This window comes from Vitis riparia, chromosome 11 (genome assembly GCF_004353265.1).
Source record: "Vitis riparia cultivar Riparia Gloire de Montpellier isolate 1030 chromosome 11, EGFV_Vit.rip_1.0, whole genome shotgun sequence".
NCBI classification, from domain to species: Eukaryota; Viridiplantae; Streptophyta; class Magnoliopsida; order Vitales; family Vitaceae; genus Vitis; species Vitis riparia.
The window spans coordinates 3302281-3322641 of NC_048441.1; the positions used below are offsets into that span (position 1 = coordinate 3302281).

The window sequence follows — 20361 nt, forward strand, 5'->3', positions numbered from 1 at the left end:
TTTTAATTTTTTTAAAAGATTTCTAAATTTTATCAAATATTATGTTTTTCAAGACCATTTTTTTTATGCTAGAATGATTTATGAAAACACTCTCAAAAAAAAAGAAAGAAAGAAAGAAAGAAAGGTGAGAAGGGTGGTTATAAATTAGGGCCCCACGAATTTATACATAGGGAAACATTGAATAGGACACAAGTAAAATTGGTAAGTAGGAGTAGTAGTTGTATAAGAAACCAAATAGGCAACGAGTAGCGTTACTTAATAGTTGTTGTGTTCAATAAAGTTGGATGATGGGCCACGTTTGTTCTTCTCTAACTTGATTGCCCATTGTCTTTCCTTTTCGCGTTCCTTTCAATTCTATTTTCTTTCCAAGAACAATCTTATTCTCTTCCATGTGACTCTTGGAATAAACTTTTTAACAAGCCCACTTTATAAAATCACCTTTAATTTTCTAAAAGTAATTTAATTATTCTTATCAATTGTTTGTGCTACAAATCATTTAGGGTAAATTGGTGTTTATTTGATAGTAAAATAGTGGCATTTTCTCTCAAGCAATAGTCAGATTGATGATGCTCGTGGTTGGTTCGTCCTATCATCTAAGGTGTTTGAAAATAGTTTTTCAAAATCATTATCATCGTCTTTGATTGTTTTTAGAAATAAAATTATGTTCAGAAACTCAAATATGGAAAAATAGTTTTTTAATTTATTTTTTATGAAGGTAATATATATTTTTATGCATTAGTAAAGTTTTGAAAACATTAGTTTTATGTTCAAAGAAGTAATTAAAAAAAATATCAAATTTATTTCAGGAAGCAAAAACTTGCTTTCATAAAAAATAATATTTTTTTTATCAAAAATGTTTTCTTAGTTAGAAAACTATTTTTGTTTTAAAGAACAAATAAATTTTTTTTTGAAAATAGTTTTCAAATAAGATAAACGAGTTTTAAGTAATATATAAAAATAATTTCTAAACTTTAAATCTATTTTAACCTTTCTATTTTTGTCTTTTTATTTGATGTTTTTCCTCAAATTTGTAAAAAATAATTTTCTAAAAAAACATTTATAAGATGCTAAAAATTACTTCAAGTGAATCCCTATAGTTTTTAAAGTAATTTTAATTTAAAAAATTTATCAAATTATTATTTTTTTTCATAAGGAAACACTTTTAAGAATTTTATAAGTATATTTTAAAAATTATGAGTTAAGACTTTAAAATACGTTTATACAATTAAAAAAAATTTATATTTATATAGAGTTAGAAATTTATATGAAGCAATATTTTCTAAAAAAAATTTTAATGGACAAAAAGATAGATTGCAGACAAAAGCACAAACGGACAGACTGTTGAATCGATAATCACTGAGAAGGTCAAAAGCAATTTAGTAAATGGAAATCACCCACCTCCCTCCCCCACACCAAAAGATCTCATATTTTTCACTTTTTCTCTCCACTCTCTCTCTCTCTCCCTCTCTCTCTCTCCCTCTCTCTCTCCCTCTCTCTCTCTCTCTCTCTCTCTCTGTTGACCTCAAACCTCCCATAAATTACAATACCCCCAAAACCAAAATCAACTCCACAATAAATTAATCACAAAGTTATTACTCAAGCAATTTCCACATGACTAGTCCCATCATCTAAGGCTTCTTGTCTGTCTCCACCTCCTTTGAATAACCAAAAAGTAAAATAAAAAATTCAAAAATTTAAAAAAAGAAAAAACCCTAACCCCCTACTTCACTCCACTCTCTGCAACTCACAACACACACACACTCTCTCTCTCTCTCTCTCTAAAAATCCAACTTAGATCTCTCACTTTCTCTCTCTACAACCCACCATTTGTTTTTTCTTTTGCTTTTCTGTAGATGGCAATTATTTAATCACCTCCATTTTGATGTGCTGTGTTGTCATGTATGTAAAGTAAAATCTTTGATTCCTTTCTTGAGTGTAAAAATCACTCCAATCTTTTGCTTTTCTTTTTTTCTTTTCTTTATTTAATTTAGTTTAATTTATTTGTTTTAACTCGATCATCATTTTTTTCTTCTTTTTCACTGTGGGTGAAAGGTGAAGAAAAAAAGGACAATGTGAGTGAAGATATAGTGATGCCTTTCTTGATTGAGAAGTGGGAGGTGAGTGAGAGTGGTGCTCCTCTGTTTGGTTGGTGAGAAAATGTGAGAAAGTGAAAGAAAGCCTTTTTGTTGGTTGTTGATCTTGTGTAACTGAAAAGTGCAAAATACCCATTCAGCTGAGCCCAGCAAGAAACCCACTTGAGCGAGTTGGTGATTTTTATTTTTAATTTTTTCCTTTTGTTTTATGGTTTTGAGTTTTTGTGGCATTTGATCTCTTTTGATTTGTGGGGATCGTGGGAATGGGAGTTGGGTGATGGTCTGTTTGGCTCAGTCGGGGAAATGTTTCTCAGCATCCAAACTAGGTGTATTGCCAAAAGTTTCTTGAATGATTGGGTGGAATATGATAGATTTGATCTCTTTTTTGGGTGTGGGGATTGGTTTTGTTTTCGTTGCATGTTTTACATATGTTAATGTTATTTGTTTATTTTTTGAATCTTCAGTTACTCCAATGGAAAAGAGTAGGTTGGTTTTTCAAATGCCCTCTGTTTGGTTGCTGAGAAAATTGAGGAAAGGGGTCAACATAAAATTTTGAAATTTCTGTTTTATGTTGTTTTGGTCTCCCAAAAGAAAAAAAAAAGACCAACCTTTGACCAGTTGAAGTAGCTGTCTGGATGAAGGTTTATTAATAGTTACCCTCAAACTTTTTTTTTTTTTTTTTTTGCCTTCTTAGTTAAGACTTGCAATTTTTAATTTCTTTTATTTTCCTGTTTTTACTAAGGACCCAAACACGCCTAATACTGCTCTTCTGCCAACAATGGTGGAAAATAAGCTTTTATTTTTTCCTTTTTTCTGGTTTCTTTTTTATTTTTATTACTGCTATGCTTTCAATTTATACTGACTTTTTGTGGTGCCAATGGAACAGATCTTGTGGGATACTCGTAGAACACTGGGCACTAGATCAGTGAACATGAGGGCCATGGAGCTTGGGTGTGCAGTTGTAGTTTTATTTAGCCTTTTGATTGCTGGAAATGCAGAGATTTACATCGTGACAGTTGTAGGAGAGCCAGTTATAAGTTACAAGGGTGGTGTACCTGGTTTTGAAGCCACTGCTGTGGAATCTGATGAGACAATTGATGTTACTAGGTATCGTCTTGTTTTCACCTTGAATTTTGCTATAGCTTCGGTCTTCAAATCTTGGATGAGACTACTGTCTAGTATCTACCTTGTTGGACTGCTGCAGGAGGTTTAAATAGAAATGCAGAGATTATTTGATTATATAGATTCTTTGGTTGGTTTTGTACTGCCAATTTGGTTTTCAAATCCATGCCTTGGCAAGTGTATGGATATGCAAACTACTTTTTGAGGTTGGATGTGTGTAAACTTTGCTTCAAGGTCGAGAAAATTGACTGTACTTTGAATTAGTAGCAATCCTTTAGTGTTTGGGTGCATCTCTAAGCTCATTTCTCTACCCATTGGTTGCATAGACTCAAATTAATTTTGCTTAATAGTACAAGTTGTTGCTGGTGCTCAATTGATTTTAGTCATTTACGGTTATAGGTTAGACATAATGATTTGCTTCTTGATTTTCATCACTTTATGCTTGACTGTTATGAATGCATTCCAATTTTCACTCCTGTTTCGAACTAATCAGTGAGAGAACTATTCGAATCCGGCTCTGCATTTGCACCACTTAGACAACTGACAGCCAAATCCATTTTTCCCCTATCTAGGCAAAATGTTCCAAATAGGATCCAACTACTCGGTTTTTGGAACTGAGTCCTCATTGTGCCTAATCTAAATTCTTCTCTTAGATAAGATGTAGAAACAAAACCTAGATATTTTACCCCTTCAATCATGCTGATTTTTTCTTCCCTTCTCTATCACTTCATCAGAAAATGGCTTTTAACATATTGGCAATGCCTTTTCTTTTCTCCCTCTTCCTTTGGAAATTCTTCCAGTGAATTGGTTACATCTTACTCTCGTCACCTTGAAATGAAGCACGACATGCTCCTATCTTTGCTGTTTGAGCATGGGACCTACAAGAAGCTCTACAGCTATCGGCATCTTATTAATGGCTTTGCAGTTCATATATCCCCTGAACAGGTGAAACCTTGGGCAATTCTTTTGTTCTTATTCATATATATATATATATATACATACATTTTTTTAATGTTTACAGCAATTTTCTGTATTGATCGACATTACTATCTTTGCATTCTCATTTTCTAATGAATCCCACTATATTAGTAGGCAGAAGTCCTTAGACAGGCCCCTGGTGTGAAATCTGTGGAGAGAGATTGGAAGGTGAGAAGACTTACAACACATACTCCACAGTTTCTGGGGCTTCCAACTGGTGTATGGCCGACAGGAGGTGGCTTTGACAGGGCTGGAGAGGACATTGTGATAGGATTTGTGGACTCAGGTATTTTTCCTCACCATCCGAGCTTTGCCACCCACAACGTTGAACCATACGGGCCCATCCCTAAGTACAGAGGAAAATGTGAAGTTGATCCTGACACTAAAAGGAACTTCTGTAATGGGAAGATTGTTGGAGCCCAACATTTTGCAGAAGCTGCAATAGCAGCTGGTTCATTTAATCCTTCAGTTGATTTTGCTTCTCCTTTGGATGGTGATGGGCATGGAAGGTTAGATCCCATACACTTTTTTGTATCCATTCCATTGGGAAAACAGTGAAAATGGTTTTGTATTTGTTCAGTTATGCATGGACAAATATGAAGTTGGAATTTAATGTCGGAGAACTATATCAGCTAGCTAAGAACAAATGAACTAGGGCACTTGTGATACGGCATATAAAAACATACCTATGTTTCTTTATATAATTGGTTAATTGTTGGAAACAAAGGAAAATATGGACAAGTTAAATTGTTATAAATGATAATATGTATTTACTTTGTGGTTCTGTTTTAGTGGCTGAACACTTGAATGCATATAGATCATATGCCATAACAAAGTTTTGACTTAATACGTTTGGAATGTAGTTGTAACATGGATAGATCTTCTGATTCCATCCAAGGCTCTTCATGATAGTTCGATTTTCTTTTAATATTTTGTTCCCATTTACTCTGTTTTATTTGATTGGGTCTGGTTCATTTGTTGTTTCTTGGGAATACTGGACAACAGTCACACAGCAGCTATTGCAGCTGGAAATAATGGAATTCCAGTGAGAATGCATGGGTATGAATTTGGGAAAGCAAGTGGGATGGCTCCCCGTGCCAGGTGAGGGTTAACAATCTTTGTATCTTATTCAAATTACTCAGTATCATCCTTTCCTCTATTTAAAAACTATCTTCCTGTTTGTATGTATTCAGGGTTGCTGTATACAAGGCACTCTACCGGCTTTTTGGAGGTTTTGTTGCAGATGTGGTAGCTGCAATTGATCAGGTATGCTATTATATAATACCTGCACTATAAATTGGGGAAATTGCTAACAGGCTCCTTCTGTTGTTACTGCTATTATTGTGATTGCCTGGGTTTTTTTTTTCCAGTTTGGTTGGTGGTATGTGTCTCAACCACATTCAGTGCTTGTTTTATACAATCAGCATCCCCAGAATCCTGTTTTTTTTTTTTTTTTTTTTTTTTTCTGTTTTAATACAATCAGCATTCTCAGAAAGTTATTTCTGTTTTATGTTGATGGGCCATGAATTGGAATTTGAACCTCAATATTGGGTAGAGATCTGGAATTATGAAACTGGGTTGCATTTAAAGTTTCCATTTTTCCTTATCGGGGAATGAGTAATCAGTTCCGGGTTATTACCAATTTCGTTGGATTGAGATCTTTTTGTACCTTTTTTACTTTTTTGTTTTGATTTGATTGCTGAAAACTGAGTAGCAGTGGAGGTTGGTTTGTTTTTTCCTTTTCTTTTTTGTTTTTGTTTTTTTTTGGGGATCTGTCTTAGATGTGATATAAGATTTGTATTACATGATAAAGGATCTTTTTTTACATTGTGAATTAAATTTTCTGGAGAAGGAATGTTGATGGTCCTGCTGTTGGCATGTAGTCTACAGGAGCCAAACAATTTTTGTTCAAAAATCAGAATTTGTTTCACATGTTTTCCTTTGTCATGGAACAAGAAGAAAGTTTGACCTGTCTTTTTGGTGTTTGATTACTTTTTGTTGCATCATGAGAATAAGCTTCTCAGACCTAAACCTAACTCAATTCACCTGACTCTTGCAGGAATTTGAAGTATTTTTTGTTTTTCCTCTTAATTGCTCTAACTGGCCTAATTTCACATGGCATATGTATGAAAGCTCCTTGTTTGGCTAGGGAACAGAACTAGGTGTTATAATTCTAGCTCCAATTGAAATGTTTGTTTCAGATTCATCTCAGGGCTTTATCATTTCCCAATTAATTACAATTAATTCCACTACAATTGACAAACTTGTCTCATGTTAGCCAATTGAAATGTTTGTTTCAGATTCATCTCATGGCTTTATCATTACCTGAATTGATTGTGATTAATTCTTCGATAATTTGGCAAACTTGTCTCAAATTAGCCATCTTATGGAAAATTCATAATAGTGAAAAAGATTCCCAGTTTCTTGCTTGAGAAGTACTGCACTTGCTGCAATTGATACAAGATGATAACCTTTTGCCCATGAATTAAGCATCTTTTTAGGTGATATCTGTTGGGGTATTCTTTGTTTTTTGTTTTTTCGTTAATTAATTGAAGACTTCTTCTGTGAACAGGCTGTTCATGATGGTGTGGACATTCTCAATCTCTCTGTGGGGCCAAATAGTCCTCCAGCAACCACCAAGACCACGTTTTTAAACCCTTTTGATGCTGCGCTTCTTTCAGCTGTGAAAGCAGGTGTATTTGTTGCACAGGCGGCTGGAAATGGGGGCCCTTTTCCCAAGTCCTTGTTGTCTTATAGTCCGTGGATTGCATCTGTAGCTGCAGCAATCGATGATCGTAGATACAAAAACCATCTTACTTTGGGAAATGGGAAAATGTTACCTGGACTTGGTTTGTCACGTAAGTTCTATATAACCTGAATTATGTTGGAATTCTACTGTTTAGGTTGGCCTTGGGAAACAACATGACTCAATCTGCTGAATACTGGAGTTCAATCACATGAAATTAAAGTTTTATCTGGGAAACATAGGTGGGATGAGATATAATTCTAAAAGACAAATAAATAATGATATATTGACTAATTTTCAGTTTTTGCTTCAGTGTTCCAACGCTAATTTTAGGTTGTCCTGTAAGTCCCTTCATCTGTTTATTTATTATTCTTGTGATATTTTCTTGATTGTACTTTCAAAATCTTTTGTTGCTCCATTTAGTAGTGATATGACATTTTTGTTTGACAAAGCCAAAGGGCTGTTGCTCTAAAGGTTTACTCAATGTTTTCAGAATCAGACCGATCATTAAATCGGAAAAGTTATTGATTCACGATTCACTGGTCGGACCGGTGGTCGAACCGGTGATTTCATAAATATATAATTTAAATTTCAGTAAAATTAAAAATAATTTTAAGAAATTTATATATGTATATATACATAATATTAAAATTATAGCATTTCATTTCATTTTTGTATTTGATATGTCTATTAAATGATAAACATAAAAATAAATGTATTAATATATCAAATTTTATTAAATTGAATATGTATAATATTGACATATGAGAAGAAAATTATAACATTTAATTATATCTACATATCTATGCATTTTATTATTTTAAAATTTTAAAAATATTATATTAATTAATTTATATTATTTCATATTTATTGTTAGTAATTATTATAAAAATAAATATGAATATAAATATTTATATTTGTTTAAATGTTTTATATTATAAAAATTTGCAAAGATCATTAATATAACATATTGTTACCTATATTTGTGAAAGGAATTGTTCAGCATAATGGTTGGCTCTTTCTTTTCTAAACCTTAGATTTGAGGTTCAAATCCTCACAATGCAACAGAATAGCATTTATTTTTCTTTATAACATCCCACATCGGAAACTCACAAATTTAATGAGTTGAAGGAACAGGTAAGCTGCTCAATGGGCTGCTTGGTGGGTGGGAGAGTGGGAAGATTTTAGGCCCAATGTGGCAAGGCCCAATAGCATTTTGGTCAACCCACATGTTGACTGGTTCACAAAAAACCGAATGGTTCGTCCAGTTCAACGGTTGAACCAAATACAAATCCATAACCAAATCCCACATCCCACATCGGAAACTCACAAATTTAATGAGCTGAAGGAACATGTAAGCTGCTCAATGGGCTGCCTGGTGGGTGGGAGAGTGGGAAGATTTTTCTTTATAACCAAATCCATAACCAAATCCCACATCCCACATCGGAAACTCACAAATTTAATGAGCTGAAGGAATAGGTAAGCTGCTCAATGGGTTGCCTGGTGGGTGGGAGAGTGGGAAGATTTTAGGCCCAATGTGGCAAGGCCCAATAGTGTTTTGGCCAACCCACATGTTCATTGGTTCATAGGAAACCGAATGGTTCGTCCGATTCGACGATTGAATTGGCCGGTCCAGTCCGGTTTTTAAATCATTGGGTTTACTTTGACATGCTGATGACAATGTGCAATGTTGTGTAGTAAGTGGTGCTTTAGTCATTTTAATTGAAATAGTGATTGTGAATGAATTGCTATGTTAACCTTTCCTTTTCCTTGAAGTGACTCAAAGCAGGTCCTGTGAAATGTTGGGGCACTCAGGTGGTGTGCCTGGTGCCTTGTAGTTGGAGTCTCCTAGAGCTAACCTTTTGCTGCCGCCATGTGGAGCTTAAAGTCTTAGCTATTCTTTTTCCTGATCAGTGATTCTCTTTATCTTTAAAATCCTGATTCGAGTCTCTCTCAAAGCATGCTCACCAGTGATTGATGGCAGTCTACATTCTTGCATATCCGTGTACCTTCTTGTGTGAAGGGACATCAAACCTAATGATTTGCTGGTCAACCTGACTGATAGGGGGGGCTGCTTAGAATGTTCAAACAATTGGACTTGGGATTTATCTATTAAATAAATTCCTTGAAGTCAATCTTTGAGCACTAAAAGAGAGTAAGGGCTGAACTTTGTCTGAGTAGTCTATTAGGGATAGTTTGATTTGACTGAGCCAAAAAAGTCATAGTGTGAGGTCATTGGCAAAGACATGGAAGTGATGTCTCCTTAAAGATCAAATACTACTTCAACTTACCTAAACAATCTACAAAATCTTGGTCCCGAACATTGATGATTTTTACTCTAAAGCTTGATACAAATGTGTCACTTGATGATCATAGTACTGTGAAGTTCTAAAAGAGTGTTGAAAAATTAATAAGAAGATCGAAATTTAAATTATATGATCTAAGTAGTAATTGATAATGCCCTCTCTGCACATCCTTCGGATTCACAGCTCACTAGTCCCAAAGTCAAATAATCTAATGTATTGTGTAGATGGTGATGCCTCATGGGTCCTCGAGGAAGCCATATAAGGCTCTTGTGATGTGAGATTAATTCACTTTGCAGTAATTCTGAGGCTATCATGTATATGACTTTTTTACTTCATGACTTTCATGCTCAACCACTGAGCCTTGTTTTTAATAGGCTTACAAAACTCTTAGTTCTTATGGACCTTTTGCTGAGTCTTTTCATGCTCAACCACTGTGCCTTTAGTTCTCATGGACCTTCCAATTAGTTGTCTCATAGAATACCTACTAGTTCTCAAGTGATATGTCTGCCTTCCTGGAGCTGAGGTATCTCTCATGGCTTACTGCAGCTTCTACACATTTCAATCGAACATTCACCCTGGTTGCTGCAAATGATGTGCTGCTGGATTCTTCAGTTGTGAAGTACAGTCCTTCAGACTGCCAAAGACCAGAAGTTCTAAACAAAAACTTGGTTGAAGGGAATATTCTTCTTTGTGGCTATTCCTTCAATTTTGTTGTTGGTACAGCATCAATCAAGAAGGTGTCAGAAACGGCCAAGAGTCTTGGTGCAATTGGGTTTGTTCTTGCTGTGGAAAATGTTTCTCCAGGAACAAAGTTTGATCCTGTTCCTGTCAGTATTCCTGGGATTCTCATCACAGAAGTCAGCAAATCAATGGTAAATATCTTAATTCTTCTTCTTTAATGATAAATATTTCCAGTAGGTAGATAGTGGTCCAGTGTGACTAAGGCACCATCTGGAACATCCCGCTATCAGTTGCTGAATTCTGACCTGGATATCAGTATATGTTGGGACTTTGTTTAAGCTGTTATTTCAGTGGTCTTCACGATATAGTGGACCTGGGGCTGCATATAATTGATCATGACTTGTGTGATGCAGGCCCATGAATTTATTAGGTGTCAAAGTGGATTGGATTGGAACAGGAAATTTAAAAGAAACTGAAAAGTGCATTTATGCTTCCTTGTCTAAAACTCACTTTTGGTATACCTTGGATTTTATAGGGGGATTTACTCTTTAACTACTACCACCCACAAGCATTTTAGGTTGTTGATTAGTTTTGGTACTGGTGTAAGCTGCTTTTTGGTCTCCTCATTGTTATTTTTTTTCCCCTCCCTGCTTATAATTTGTTTTTCTGTATGGTACCTGATTCTATCATCTCTGTTCTGTGTGCTTGGGAATTGCTTTTACTTCAGGATCTTATAGAGTACTATAATACATCCACTTCAAGAGATTGGACTGGACGAGTGAAGAGCTTTAAAGCTACAGGTAGCATTGGGGATGGATTGACGCCTATACTCCACAAATCAGCACCTCAGGTGGCATTATTTTCTGCTCGGGGACCCAATATAAGAGATTTCAACTTCCAAGATGCGGATCTTCTCAAACCAGATATTCTAGCTCCAGGTTCTCTCATTTGGGCTGCTTGGTCTCCAAATGGAACGGATGAGGCCAATTATGTTGGTAAATATCAGTAGTTTCAATTCACCTATTTCTCCCTACTTCTTTAGACGTCTTAGCCAAGGTTTAATCTTTATATGCGCATTAAGTCAGTTAATCCAGAGTGGAATTAATCTTTATGAAAAAAAGTCTGTCAGTTATAGATATTCAGGGGTTTTGAACTACCACTGCATCTTAAACTTTGGAAAGGAGAACTAATGTTATGCAATTTTATGCTCAATTTGATGCTGGGAGAAATGTTGTTAAATACATTTTACACTTTTTTGTCTATCTTCTTAGACACCATAGAGCATTAAGAATTTGAAAACCATCCCAGCAGGATAACATGCTAAAGTTATTGTACTTTTAACATGCTAATGAATGCCTTTTAAGCATCTTTGTTTTTTCTTCGAGCAGGAGAAGGGTTTGCAATGATCTCTGGAACTAGCATGGCTGCACCACATATAGCTGGAATAGCTGCCCTAGTAAAGCAGAAACACCCTCATTGGAGCCCTGCTGCCATCAAATCAGCTTTAATGACGACATCAACAACGCTGGACAGAGCTGAAAACCCTCTTCGAGCACAGCAGTATTCTGGATCAGAAACTGTCACACTTGTCACTGCTACACCTTTTGATTATGGGAGTGGCCATGTTACTCCTAGAGCGGCTCTGGATCCTGGACTTATCTTTGATGCAGGTTTGTCTTATTCCTTCTTATTTTATGGTATTTGTCCTTTCTCTTTCTGTTTTCAAAAGCTAAGACATAGGAAATGAAAACAAGGTAACTGAATTATTGAGGTAACTGAATGAGGAACCAATCTAATCGAGAACATTTTTAGAACAGATATGAAGTGCGGAGAAAATATATTGGAAATATATATTTTAAGACATTTTTGGATTATATTGGAGCATCATTGAGCACAATCTCAAATCATTGACACTCATTCCCTCTTTTTTGCAGCTTATGAGGACTACATAGGGTTCTTGTGCACAACACCAGGAATTGATGCTCATGAGATAAAGAACTACACAAGTTTACCATGCAATTACACCATGGGCCGCCCATCAAATCTCAACACCCCATCAATCACAATCTCCCACCTTGTGGGAACTCAAACTGTCACACGCACAGTCACAAATGTTGCTGGTCTAGAAACCTATGTGATCTCGACCAGAATGGCACCTGCAATTGCCGTTGAAGCCAACCCCCCAGCAATGACTCTGAAACCCGGTGCATCAAGGAAGTTCTCAGTGACACTGACTGCTCGATCAGTGACTGGAACCTACAGTTTTGGAGAAGTTTTGTTGAAAGGAAGCAGAGGACACAAGGTACGAATCCCTGTGGTAGCTATGGCTTATGATCGATAGTTTGGTTTGGTCTAGCCCTTAAAATTAAATGTTATGGTTTTCATATTCTTTGTAATACATGGTAATAAGAGATATGAAGATAGTTATATTTGTCTTGAGCTCTATATAAGTATAATTATATATGGAAGAGGTGTAAAGATAAAGAAGTGATATAAGGGAGAAGTGTTAGTTTCTTCCAGTTGTAAGTTTTCCTGATTTGTTGTATAATTTCAGAGGGAATGCTTCATATTCCTCTTTATTACATTGTATGAAGTAATCTCTGTTACATGGGTTGTAGTTGATGGTGGTGCATGTCATCTGCATCTTGTATACTTTTGACTCTTCTTTTAATAACTAATCAGATTTTTCTGACTCTTTCCATCTATCTAATCTTTCCCTTCCAAATCAAAAATCATGAATTTGTATGGCTTAAAACTCTTTGATGTAAAACATTGCATAATCTCGTGCTTTTCCTTTACATTTTTCCTTTGGGTTCTGTTTGGATGCTGAGAAACTTGAATTCTGAAATCCAGGGTCTCATATATGGATTCGCTTCTAACTATAACTCAATTGAAGTGGTTAGCTACTCTTTCATATTCAAGAATAGTCAGCACTTTTGTCTCTATGTTTTTGCATTGGAAATTCTATACTGATGAAGAGATGTCTCCTCCTCAAAGGGGCTTCTCCCTTCCAAACGGATCTTTCTACATCTCTGTGTTCTATGGGAAAGAAGTTAGCATTGCAGCCACTCTAGAAAGGATCACGGCTGCCTCCAAAACAGGGCTCTCTGCATAAGTTGAGCAATTTTAATTTTTTTTAAAATATTGTTGTACCCAAAATTATTCAAAAACTACTGTAGTTCAGTGTAAGAATGGAATTGGCCTTCTGAAATTTGGGTGGAACTCATATTTTTGGATTCTGAGTTTGGTGTAAAAATAAAACTATTGGTTCAAAAGATGAGTTCAAAGTAAAAATAGATTTATCTTTTGAAAAGACGAGTTTAGTATATAAATTTGATGAGTTCTATTCAATATAAAATACAATCCGCTATATATAAAATAACATGCTTTATACTCGAACAATTAACATTCAACCTCTAATTTGTTAAAATCAATTTAAATTTAATCTTGATGCGGAAAACACTCAACTTATGTACACTAGTAATCAATGTTGAACTTGTAATCCATAAATCAACCTAAATTTAACTTGTACATGGAAACAAGTAACCGTATACATAAAACATTAACTTGTAATTTGTTCAAACTATATTAAACCCAAAATTAAGAGCCACTGATTTGAGTATGATTATTGGTTAACATCCATAAAAACACGTAAATATATTCATAATAAGTAGACTTGTACAACCTGATATAATTAATACAAATACTTTATATATTTAGTATAAATGTCTTGTATATATGTGAAAATAAATAAAAAAATTATATTTGACATTTATAAGTATGTGTAAATAATATTTATCTGGTATAAAAAATAAAAAAATAAAGAAAAATATCTAAATATATTTACAATATGCAACAAGTCTTGTATATTTAATACAAATACTTTGTATATTTAGTACAAGTTTCGGGTAATGTAGCCTTTCATCTTTTGTAACTTCAAACTTTTTTTTTTTTCTTTTTTGGGAAAAAATAGGTTTACTAATTTTTATGTTAAGCTTATTTTAATAATTTACATTTTCTTACATTACCTGTATTTTTTTCCTTTTCCATTTCGGAAACATTTTCACATTTCTATTGTTCCTACGTGTAGTTTGAAGAAAAAATATTAAAAAAAATGCAAAGAAAAAAAGATAAAATAAATAAATAATAAAATAATAAAAAATTAAATTTAAAGTTAATTAATTGTTTTTATATGTTATTTTAAATACATTCCATTTTTGACTTTTTACATTCAAATTAAATAATTTTAAAATATTTAAATTTTTAATTAATTTTAATCATATTTATTTATTTCCCCCAAAATTTTCATAAAAATTATTTTCTTCATCATTTTTTTAGTTTTATTTTATTTTATTTTTGAACCAATTACAGTTAAAAGGTTTTGTATAAGGTACAGGGAGGGGCGCGAAACTTCTTCTCTCGCTCCGATGGTGTTTTGAGAATTAGGGTTTTGAAGTCGGCGATTCAGGAGCTCAATCTTCTTATTCTTCCGGTAGGTTTAAATGCACTGCTCATTTATGTATCTATATGCATTTCATTTTTTGTGGTTGATGATTGTACTTACAGGATTCAGGGTAAATTGGGGATTGGATGTTGAGGATGAATTTTATGAACACAATAAAAAGCTGAAATTTTATTTAGTTTCAGGTATAATTCAGGATTATGAAACACTGAAAGACTATTCCATTGGGTTCTTAGATAATGCCGAAAATTGAGGAGGAAATTGTGGGTTTTATTTTTATTTTTTAATTTGTTCCATGGTTTTTTTGGTTGTTTGGTAACTTTGATTGTGTTGAAATTGGAGGAACTCTATTTCAATTTTGAAGATTTACTCCCTTCTAGATTTTCTGCATCCTTCTATTCCTCTAGCATACCTTAATCACCTTTCACATTATCTCCCTAGAATTCTCCCATCTCATTTAATTTCCGCAATAATCAACTCAAACGCAATTTTACAATCACTGCAACTCCTAAGACAGCTTGAGATAATTGAGTGATTGAGAACTGGGTCGAGGAAATTGTTTAGCCTTTACTTTTATTACTCATTTGATGGATAATTGAGTAATGGAGGCACTGGGTCGGTCATTGGCATTACAAGTCACCAAAGAAATCATTTAGCCTTTACTTATTTACTCTTATTAATCATCTGTATTCTGATTTAGGGTTTTAATTTTTGGGATTTTATATTTGGTGAGTGTGTTGCTTGATGGATAGATCATTGTGGTTATATGCATTAAATTTTCTTGACTAGAAGAAGATACAGTAATTTTATTATGTGATTTAAATCGAAATCAGAGGTTTTGTGGATATTTAGCCCAATTATGGGAATGGAAAATTTGGATGGTTTTGTGGATTTTAACACAATGGTGGCTAGGGAAATTAGATAACAACTTTGTATTATTATTATTATCATTATTATTATTATTTTAAAAAAATTAAAATTTGAATGAGCCAAAGTGAAAAACAATGAAGAGATTATTTATTTATTTAAAAGTTTCTAAATTTCATATTTTTTTTTTTATTTTTTTTACTGTTTTGTAATTGAGAAGAGACGCATTTTGTTTGTTTTTCATGAAAGTGGAGGCAATAAAGTGGAAATGATCCGTATTGTTTCCAATAGCATCCCCTCTTGTAGAGGAAATTAGAAATTGGTTTTTATTTTTTATTTTTTTCAGAAAACTCTTTCATTTTGGAAAATGAAAACAGTGATGACTGTAGTGCTTGTATTGTTTTCAATTGTCTAGGTGTCTCCAGTTTTTAAAACATGGAAAACAATATTTTAGTGTTTTCTAAATTAACCTGTATCTAGGAAATGTTTTTTAAAACGGTTGTTAGAATCATGTTTCCAAACATATATTTTCAGGTTGTTATTTTTTCTGTTTTAACAGGTTTTATTTCCACTGCCAAACTAGCCTAGATTTTGCATTTTGTTGCTAAGAAACTGGAGGAAATGGTGAATAGAATTGTTATAGGGAATGGTTTTTTTTTTTGCTTTTTCTTTTTATTTTCTTTTTCTATTTGGTCTTATCTTTGCCAAAGAGATTGAAATGGGAAATTGGGAATGGGAAGGCCTTCCCACTCTCTAACTGTTAAAGTATTCAAGTGCAGGATGGGAATTCTGGAAACCATTCAACTGAATGTGGCCTCTTTGTTTGCCTGCTCCTTTCACTTGTGTCTTACACATTCTCTGAGAATAGCAGAAGGGTGATAGTGGACTTCACTTGGTTGGCTAGGTCAACATAAGTTTAATTTGATTGGATGAATTCTAACTTTAATTGTGCTATTCGGACATTTCCTTTTTCTGTTCCTAAAATTTTTTCCAGAAGGCATGAAGGTTCAAATGATCTTATATTAAATCATCCTGTTATCTGGGTTCTCTCTGTTATTTACTTGATTGCTAAGGGTATTTATTTATGCTTCTACACGGTATGTTCTTTTGAAGTGTGTTGCTGCATATTTCTTTATGTAAATCTGAAAATATTCATTTTCAAGCATTGGGCAAGGCATCAAGTGTGTCCCCTCTTTGGAGAGGTAAAATAAGGTGGGTGCAGGTTCTGTATCCACAGGGATCCTTTTGTCAGTACAGTATTGTTATCATCTGAATTTGGAAAATGTCACTTCTGGGAAGTTAGTTCACCTTATTAAATTCCTAACTTTCTGAAATTGTATTATGACTTTTTATGTAAGCTAGTCATGTAACTTGATTAAACCAATATAGCCTTGGTACTGTTAGCTTGGACAACATGAAAGAGTGTGGTGTTGTTCTTCAATAAGCACAAAATGAGTATTAACTTTATGCCTTACTGGATGGGAAACATAGTGGCATGTATAATATAAGTGTTTCATTGTTATTCCTTCAAAACTTTCATGTACTGGTTGTGCCTTTGATAATACTTTTAATAATATTGCTTGCAGGAAAATTGAAAATTTGGGGTTGGTTTTACAGCCATATCAGATGGGGGAGCCATCATTTTTTGATGGAATGATCAGACAACTTCGAGCAAAATGCAAGTATGAGTGCCATTTTTATTTTCACAGTTTTCATAAAGTTTGTCTCCCATATATACGTGAAAGTTTTATTATCAGTATTAGCAATTAACTTTTATACAGGTCTCGTCTTCTTGCTAAAATGCTTGTACACGATACATTGATTTTCTAAAATCTGTTGTTTATTTCATTTTTCATCCCTTGGAATGATATTCTGTCATGTTGAGATGACTTGTATAGCATGTTCAGTGATTCTTCTATATCAAGGAAGGTTCTTTTGCACTACTCATCATGCTTTTCGATTCTATCTTTTGGTATTGTTAGATTTAAGTTTTGAACTCTCTGTTTACTGTTTGTTCCTCATGCTGGTTAAATCATCTATGCATACTTTTAGTTTGCTACATTTCTGAACTTTAATAGGTTTCTGGGATTCATAAAATCTTAATACAATTTGTGTCATATGTGTGGTTAGGCCACAAAGGCAATAGGTTTTTTATTTTCCACAATTGCTGATTATAATATGTGCAAATGTATATGAAGGTTTTAAAATAGAATACTAGATTATGAGAGAGATGCACACACTTCTTAGATTGGGATTTTCTTTTTGGTGCTCTATCTGATCAAATTTGTTGTAGTTTATCATGGGAGAAACTCTTGTCTCTCATTTAACAATGTTGTTTTGGAAAATTGAAGGTACTACACTGGTTATCCAAAGGATCTTGGACCATCACGGGTTATTCATTTTACCTCTGAACGCCAGTTTGTCCAGCTCCTTCATGAAGGTCACCCTGTGGTTGTTGCATTCACCATAAGGTGACTTTGAGTTGATTATTCTCTTTTTATTTTCTTCTGGGAACAATCTCCATCTGATTCTTTAGGTCTATCTAAACATTTTGGAAATGTAGGTGTAATTACACAAATAATCTTGACAAAGTATTGGAGGAAGCTGCAGTAGAGTTTTATCCACAAGTAAAATTTATGCGAGTAAGTGCTTTGTGTATGGATGAATTATAGTTCTCATACTTCTTGGGATCCTATCCTGTCAAAATGATACTATTGTAAAATATATTTTTACTTAACAACCCTACCCTAGAATCCCATTTTTGGATACTAGTGTCATGCATTTAAAGGACATGTCTATGAAGAAGACATATGATGTATGATTTTCGGTTTCCACATTCAAGCCAGTCATTTTTCCTTTTAATATTTTCTTTATGAAGCAATATTTCCAGTGCTATGGAAAACCTGACACTTTAAATTGGTAGCTTCTCAACTTCACCTTTGCATCCTTGACATTTTGTTCCTCCTATTTTTGGTTCTTGTATTGGTGATTTTCAGGTTGAATGTCCAAAATATCCTGGCTTCTGTATAACAAGGCAGCGGAAAGAATATCCATTCATTGAAATATTTCATAGTCCTGAACAGGTAGGTTTAACTCTTATTTTCTTATATTTCATTCATTCTTGTCTTGTTCTCATTGTACAAATGCCTCTGTCGTCATTAAATTGGCCTTTGGAGCACACAAGTTAGGTCTTGGTAAAAATCCAGCATCTACTTTCCCTGTCATTTGAAAATGGTGAAAGCGCCAACAGAAACTATCCCATTTCTTCTTATGCTTCAGTAAATAAATCTGCTATTTTTAGCATTACTATGATGCGAGTTTATCCTCCCTCTCAATGTTGCAGGCTTCTAACCAAGGAAGGGTGGCTGATCCTAATATTACAAAGTACTCTGTGAAAGTTTTACCTGTAAGTCCATGAGCTTGTTTCGAATTAATATATTAACTGAAATGGTGTTTGTTACTAGTTACACTCTTTACTATCACAATCCAGAGCATGTTTTCAAAGTAGTCTTTTGGGGTCTTAAACATGGAGTATGAATGTTCAAGCACAATTGTGTATGGCCGGTCTTTGAGTTAATGGCATTCAGTATTAAGCCTGACTATGCCACACCTAAAAATCCATTGGCATCAGTTGGTGATATGATAATGTCTATCTGCCTCAAAGCGTCCATGGATATGTCACACCTTTTCCTATGTTTTACCATGTGCCAGCGAGTGGCATCTTCAATTATTGGAAGTAAAAAGAATACTGTAGAGACTTAGTTTGGGTGTACTGAACTGGTGTCTTCTCTCAAACTTCCTCTTTCTTTGTCAATCTTCTTAGGCAGACATTGTGTGGTTAGCAGTTTGCAATTAATTTCCTGCGGTGTGAAACCGAAAACCTACTTTGACTTTTGGCTCCAAAAGTTCAATGAGAAGTCCCTAGCATACTTGCTACTACAGTACAGTAGTAGCTTGAATTGCAGGAAGTCATAAATTATATCAAATGAATTCTATTGAAATATTGTGTTTTGTTTTTCAATATGAATATTGTCTGATTAGTTTTTTTCCTTTTCTTCTTTGCAATTGCAGTTCACTTATGACCTTAGTGCATATGGATTTAGAGAATTTTTCAAGCGCCATGGAATAAAGTAATTGTTGGGAAGGATTCTGGTGAGGAATGAGTTCGTTCATTTTTGTTGTTCATCTGATATAAGAACCGGACTTTTTTGTAACTTGGTTATGCCATAGAAATTATCACTCTCTTATGAAATTGGAAAATCCAAGCTGTTTTGAGATTGCAAAATTTGTCAAACTCTCTATGTGATTCTTTTCTGGTCCTGTTTATTTTATATGGTTTCCAGGAGCTAATGTTTAGCCATTGCTAGTGAATTTTATATATACCCATTTAATAGAAAGACCAAATTGTTGGAAGTGAATGGAAACTTGAAGTTTGATAGATGGCCTTTACAGTTAGAAACATACTAATACTAGTCAAATACTTGATAAAACATCAAACTTGGGGATCCCTCTAAATGGATATATGTTGATGATGTCTGTTACTTAACTCTGATCTTGACAAGTAGTTGAAACCCTTAAGCTGGTGATGGTCCCTTTCACCTGTCTTGATTGAAGCTTTTATGATGAGAGGTGCCGCCATTGTTGAATCCTCTGAATTTAGGTGGTACAAGGGGGGAGTAGTAGTAGCTCAAATCCAAGACGCAAAAAAAGAGAAATAAATTGAAAGGGTGGGGGGGAGGTGGGGGCGCTTTTATGATTGACAGCCGAATGGTAGAGTAGTGTCTTTCAAGTACAGATAAGAGTGTAGGAGACTTAAGTCCATGAAAGGAATGTATGCTTATCCTTCTCCTTCACCCTCTGAGCAGTGTCTTGGACTCTTGAGCAAATATAAAAACAGTAAAGGAGATGAATTAGAAAATGATAGCTCAGTACTATATTTATTTTATCACTAAAAAGTGGTTATAAACATTCATAAAAAAATTGCCCACTAGAAAATGATGGAATTGTGAAAGGAATCAATATTCTTTCCTAAATTTTCCTTTAGTTGTATGAAAATGATTGCAAGGATGCAGACAGGGTACCATAGATTATTTTGTTAAATAAATT

General features: G+C 34.1%; 2 protein-coding genes across 9 annotated transcripts; both read left to right on the forward strand.

The window, feature by feature from the left end:
- The first annotated feature begins 1772 nt into the window (after positions 1-1772).
- On the forward strand, positions 1773-12629 carry LOC117925010 (subtilisin-like protease SBT2.5). 7 transcript variants are annotated; one of them, XM_034843793.1, is made up of 12 exons: positions 1773-1899; positions 2053-2117; positions 2980-3200; positions 4016-4160; positions 4308-4702; positions 5199-5294; positions 5387-5459; positions 6766-7051; positions 9792-10117; positions 10654-10921; positions 11315-11596; positions 11861-12629. In XM_034843793.1, exons 2-12 carry the CDS (start codon positions 2091-2093, stop codon positions 12265-12267), a joined length of 2526 nt encoding a protein of 841 aa, XP_034699684.1. In that variant the 5' UTR covers positions 1773-1899; positions 2053-2090; the 3' UTR covers positions 12268-12629. The 7 variants fall into 7 exon arrangements, with proteins under 7 accessions (XP_034699684.1, XP_034699690.1, XP_034699688.1 ...); XM_034843799.1 differs by lacking the exon at positions 2053-2117 and having other exon boundaries at positions 1773-1908; XM_034843797.1 differs by lacking the exon at positions 2053-2117.
- A 1685-nt stretch (positions 12630-14314) lies between these two features.
- LOC117924682 lies at positions 14315-19586 on the forward strand. Of its 2 annotated transcripts, none has more exons than XM_034843383.1 (7): positions 14315-14418; positions 16842-16937; positions 17607-17726; positions 17819-17897; positions 18252-18338; positions 18599-18661; positions 19327-19586. In XM_034843383.1, exons 2-7 carry the CDS (start codon positions 16882-16884, stop codon positions 19387-19389), a joined length of 468 nt encoding a protein of 155 aa, XP_034699274.1. In that variant the 5' UTR covers positions 14315-14418; positions 16842-16881; the 3' UTR covers positions 19390-19586. The 2 variants fall into 2 exon arrangements, with proteins under 2 accessions (XP_034699274.1, XP_034699275.1); XM_034843384.1 differs by having other exon boundaries at positions 14323-14418; positions 16873-16937.
- Positions 19587-20361: the final 775 nt, after the last annotated feature.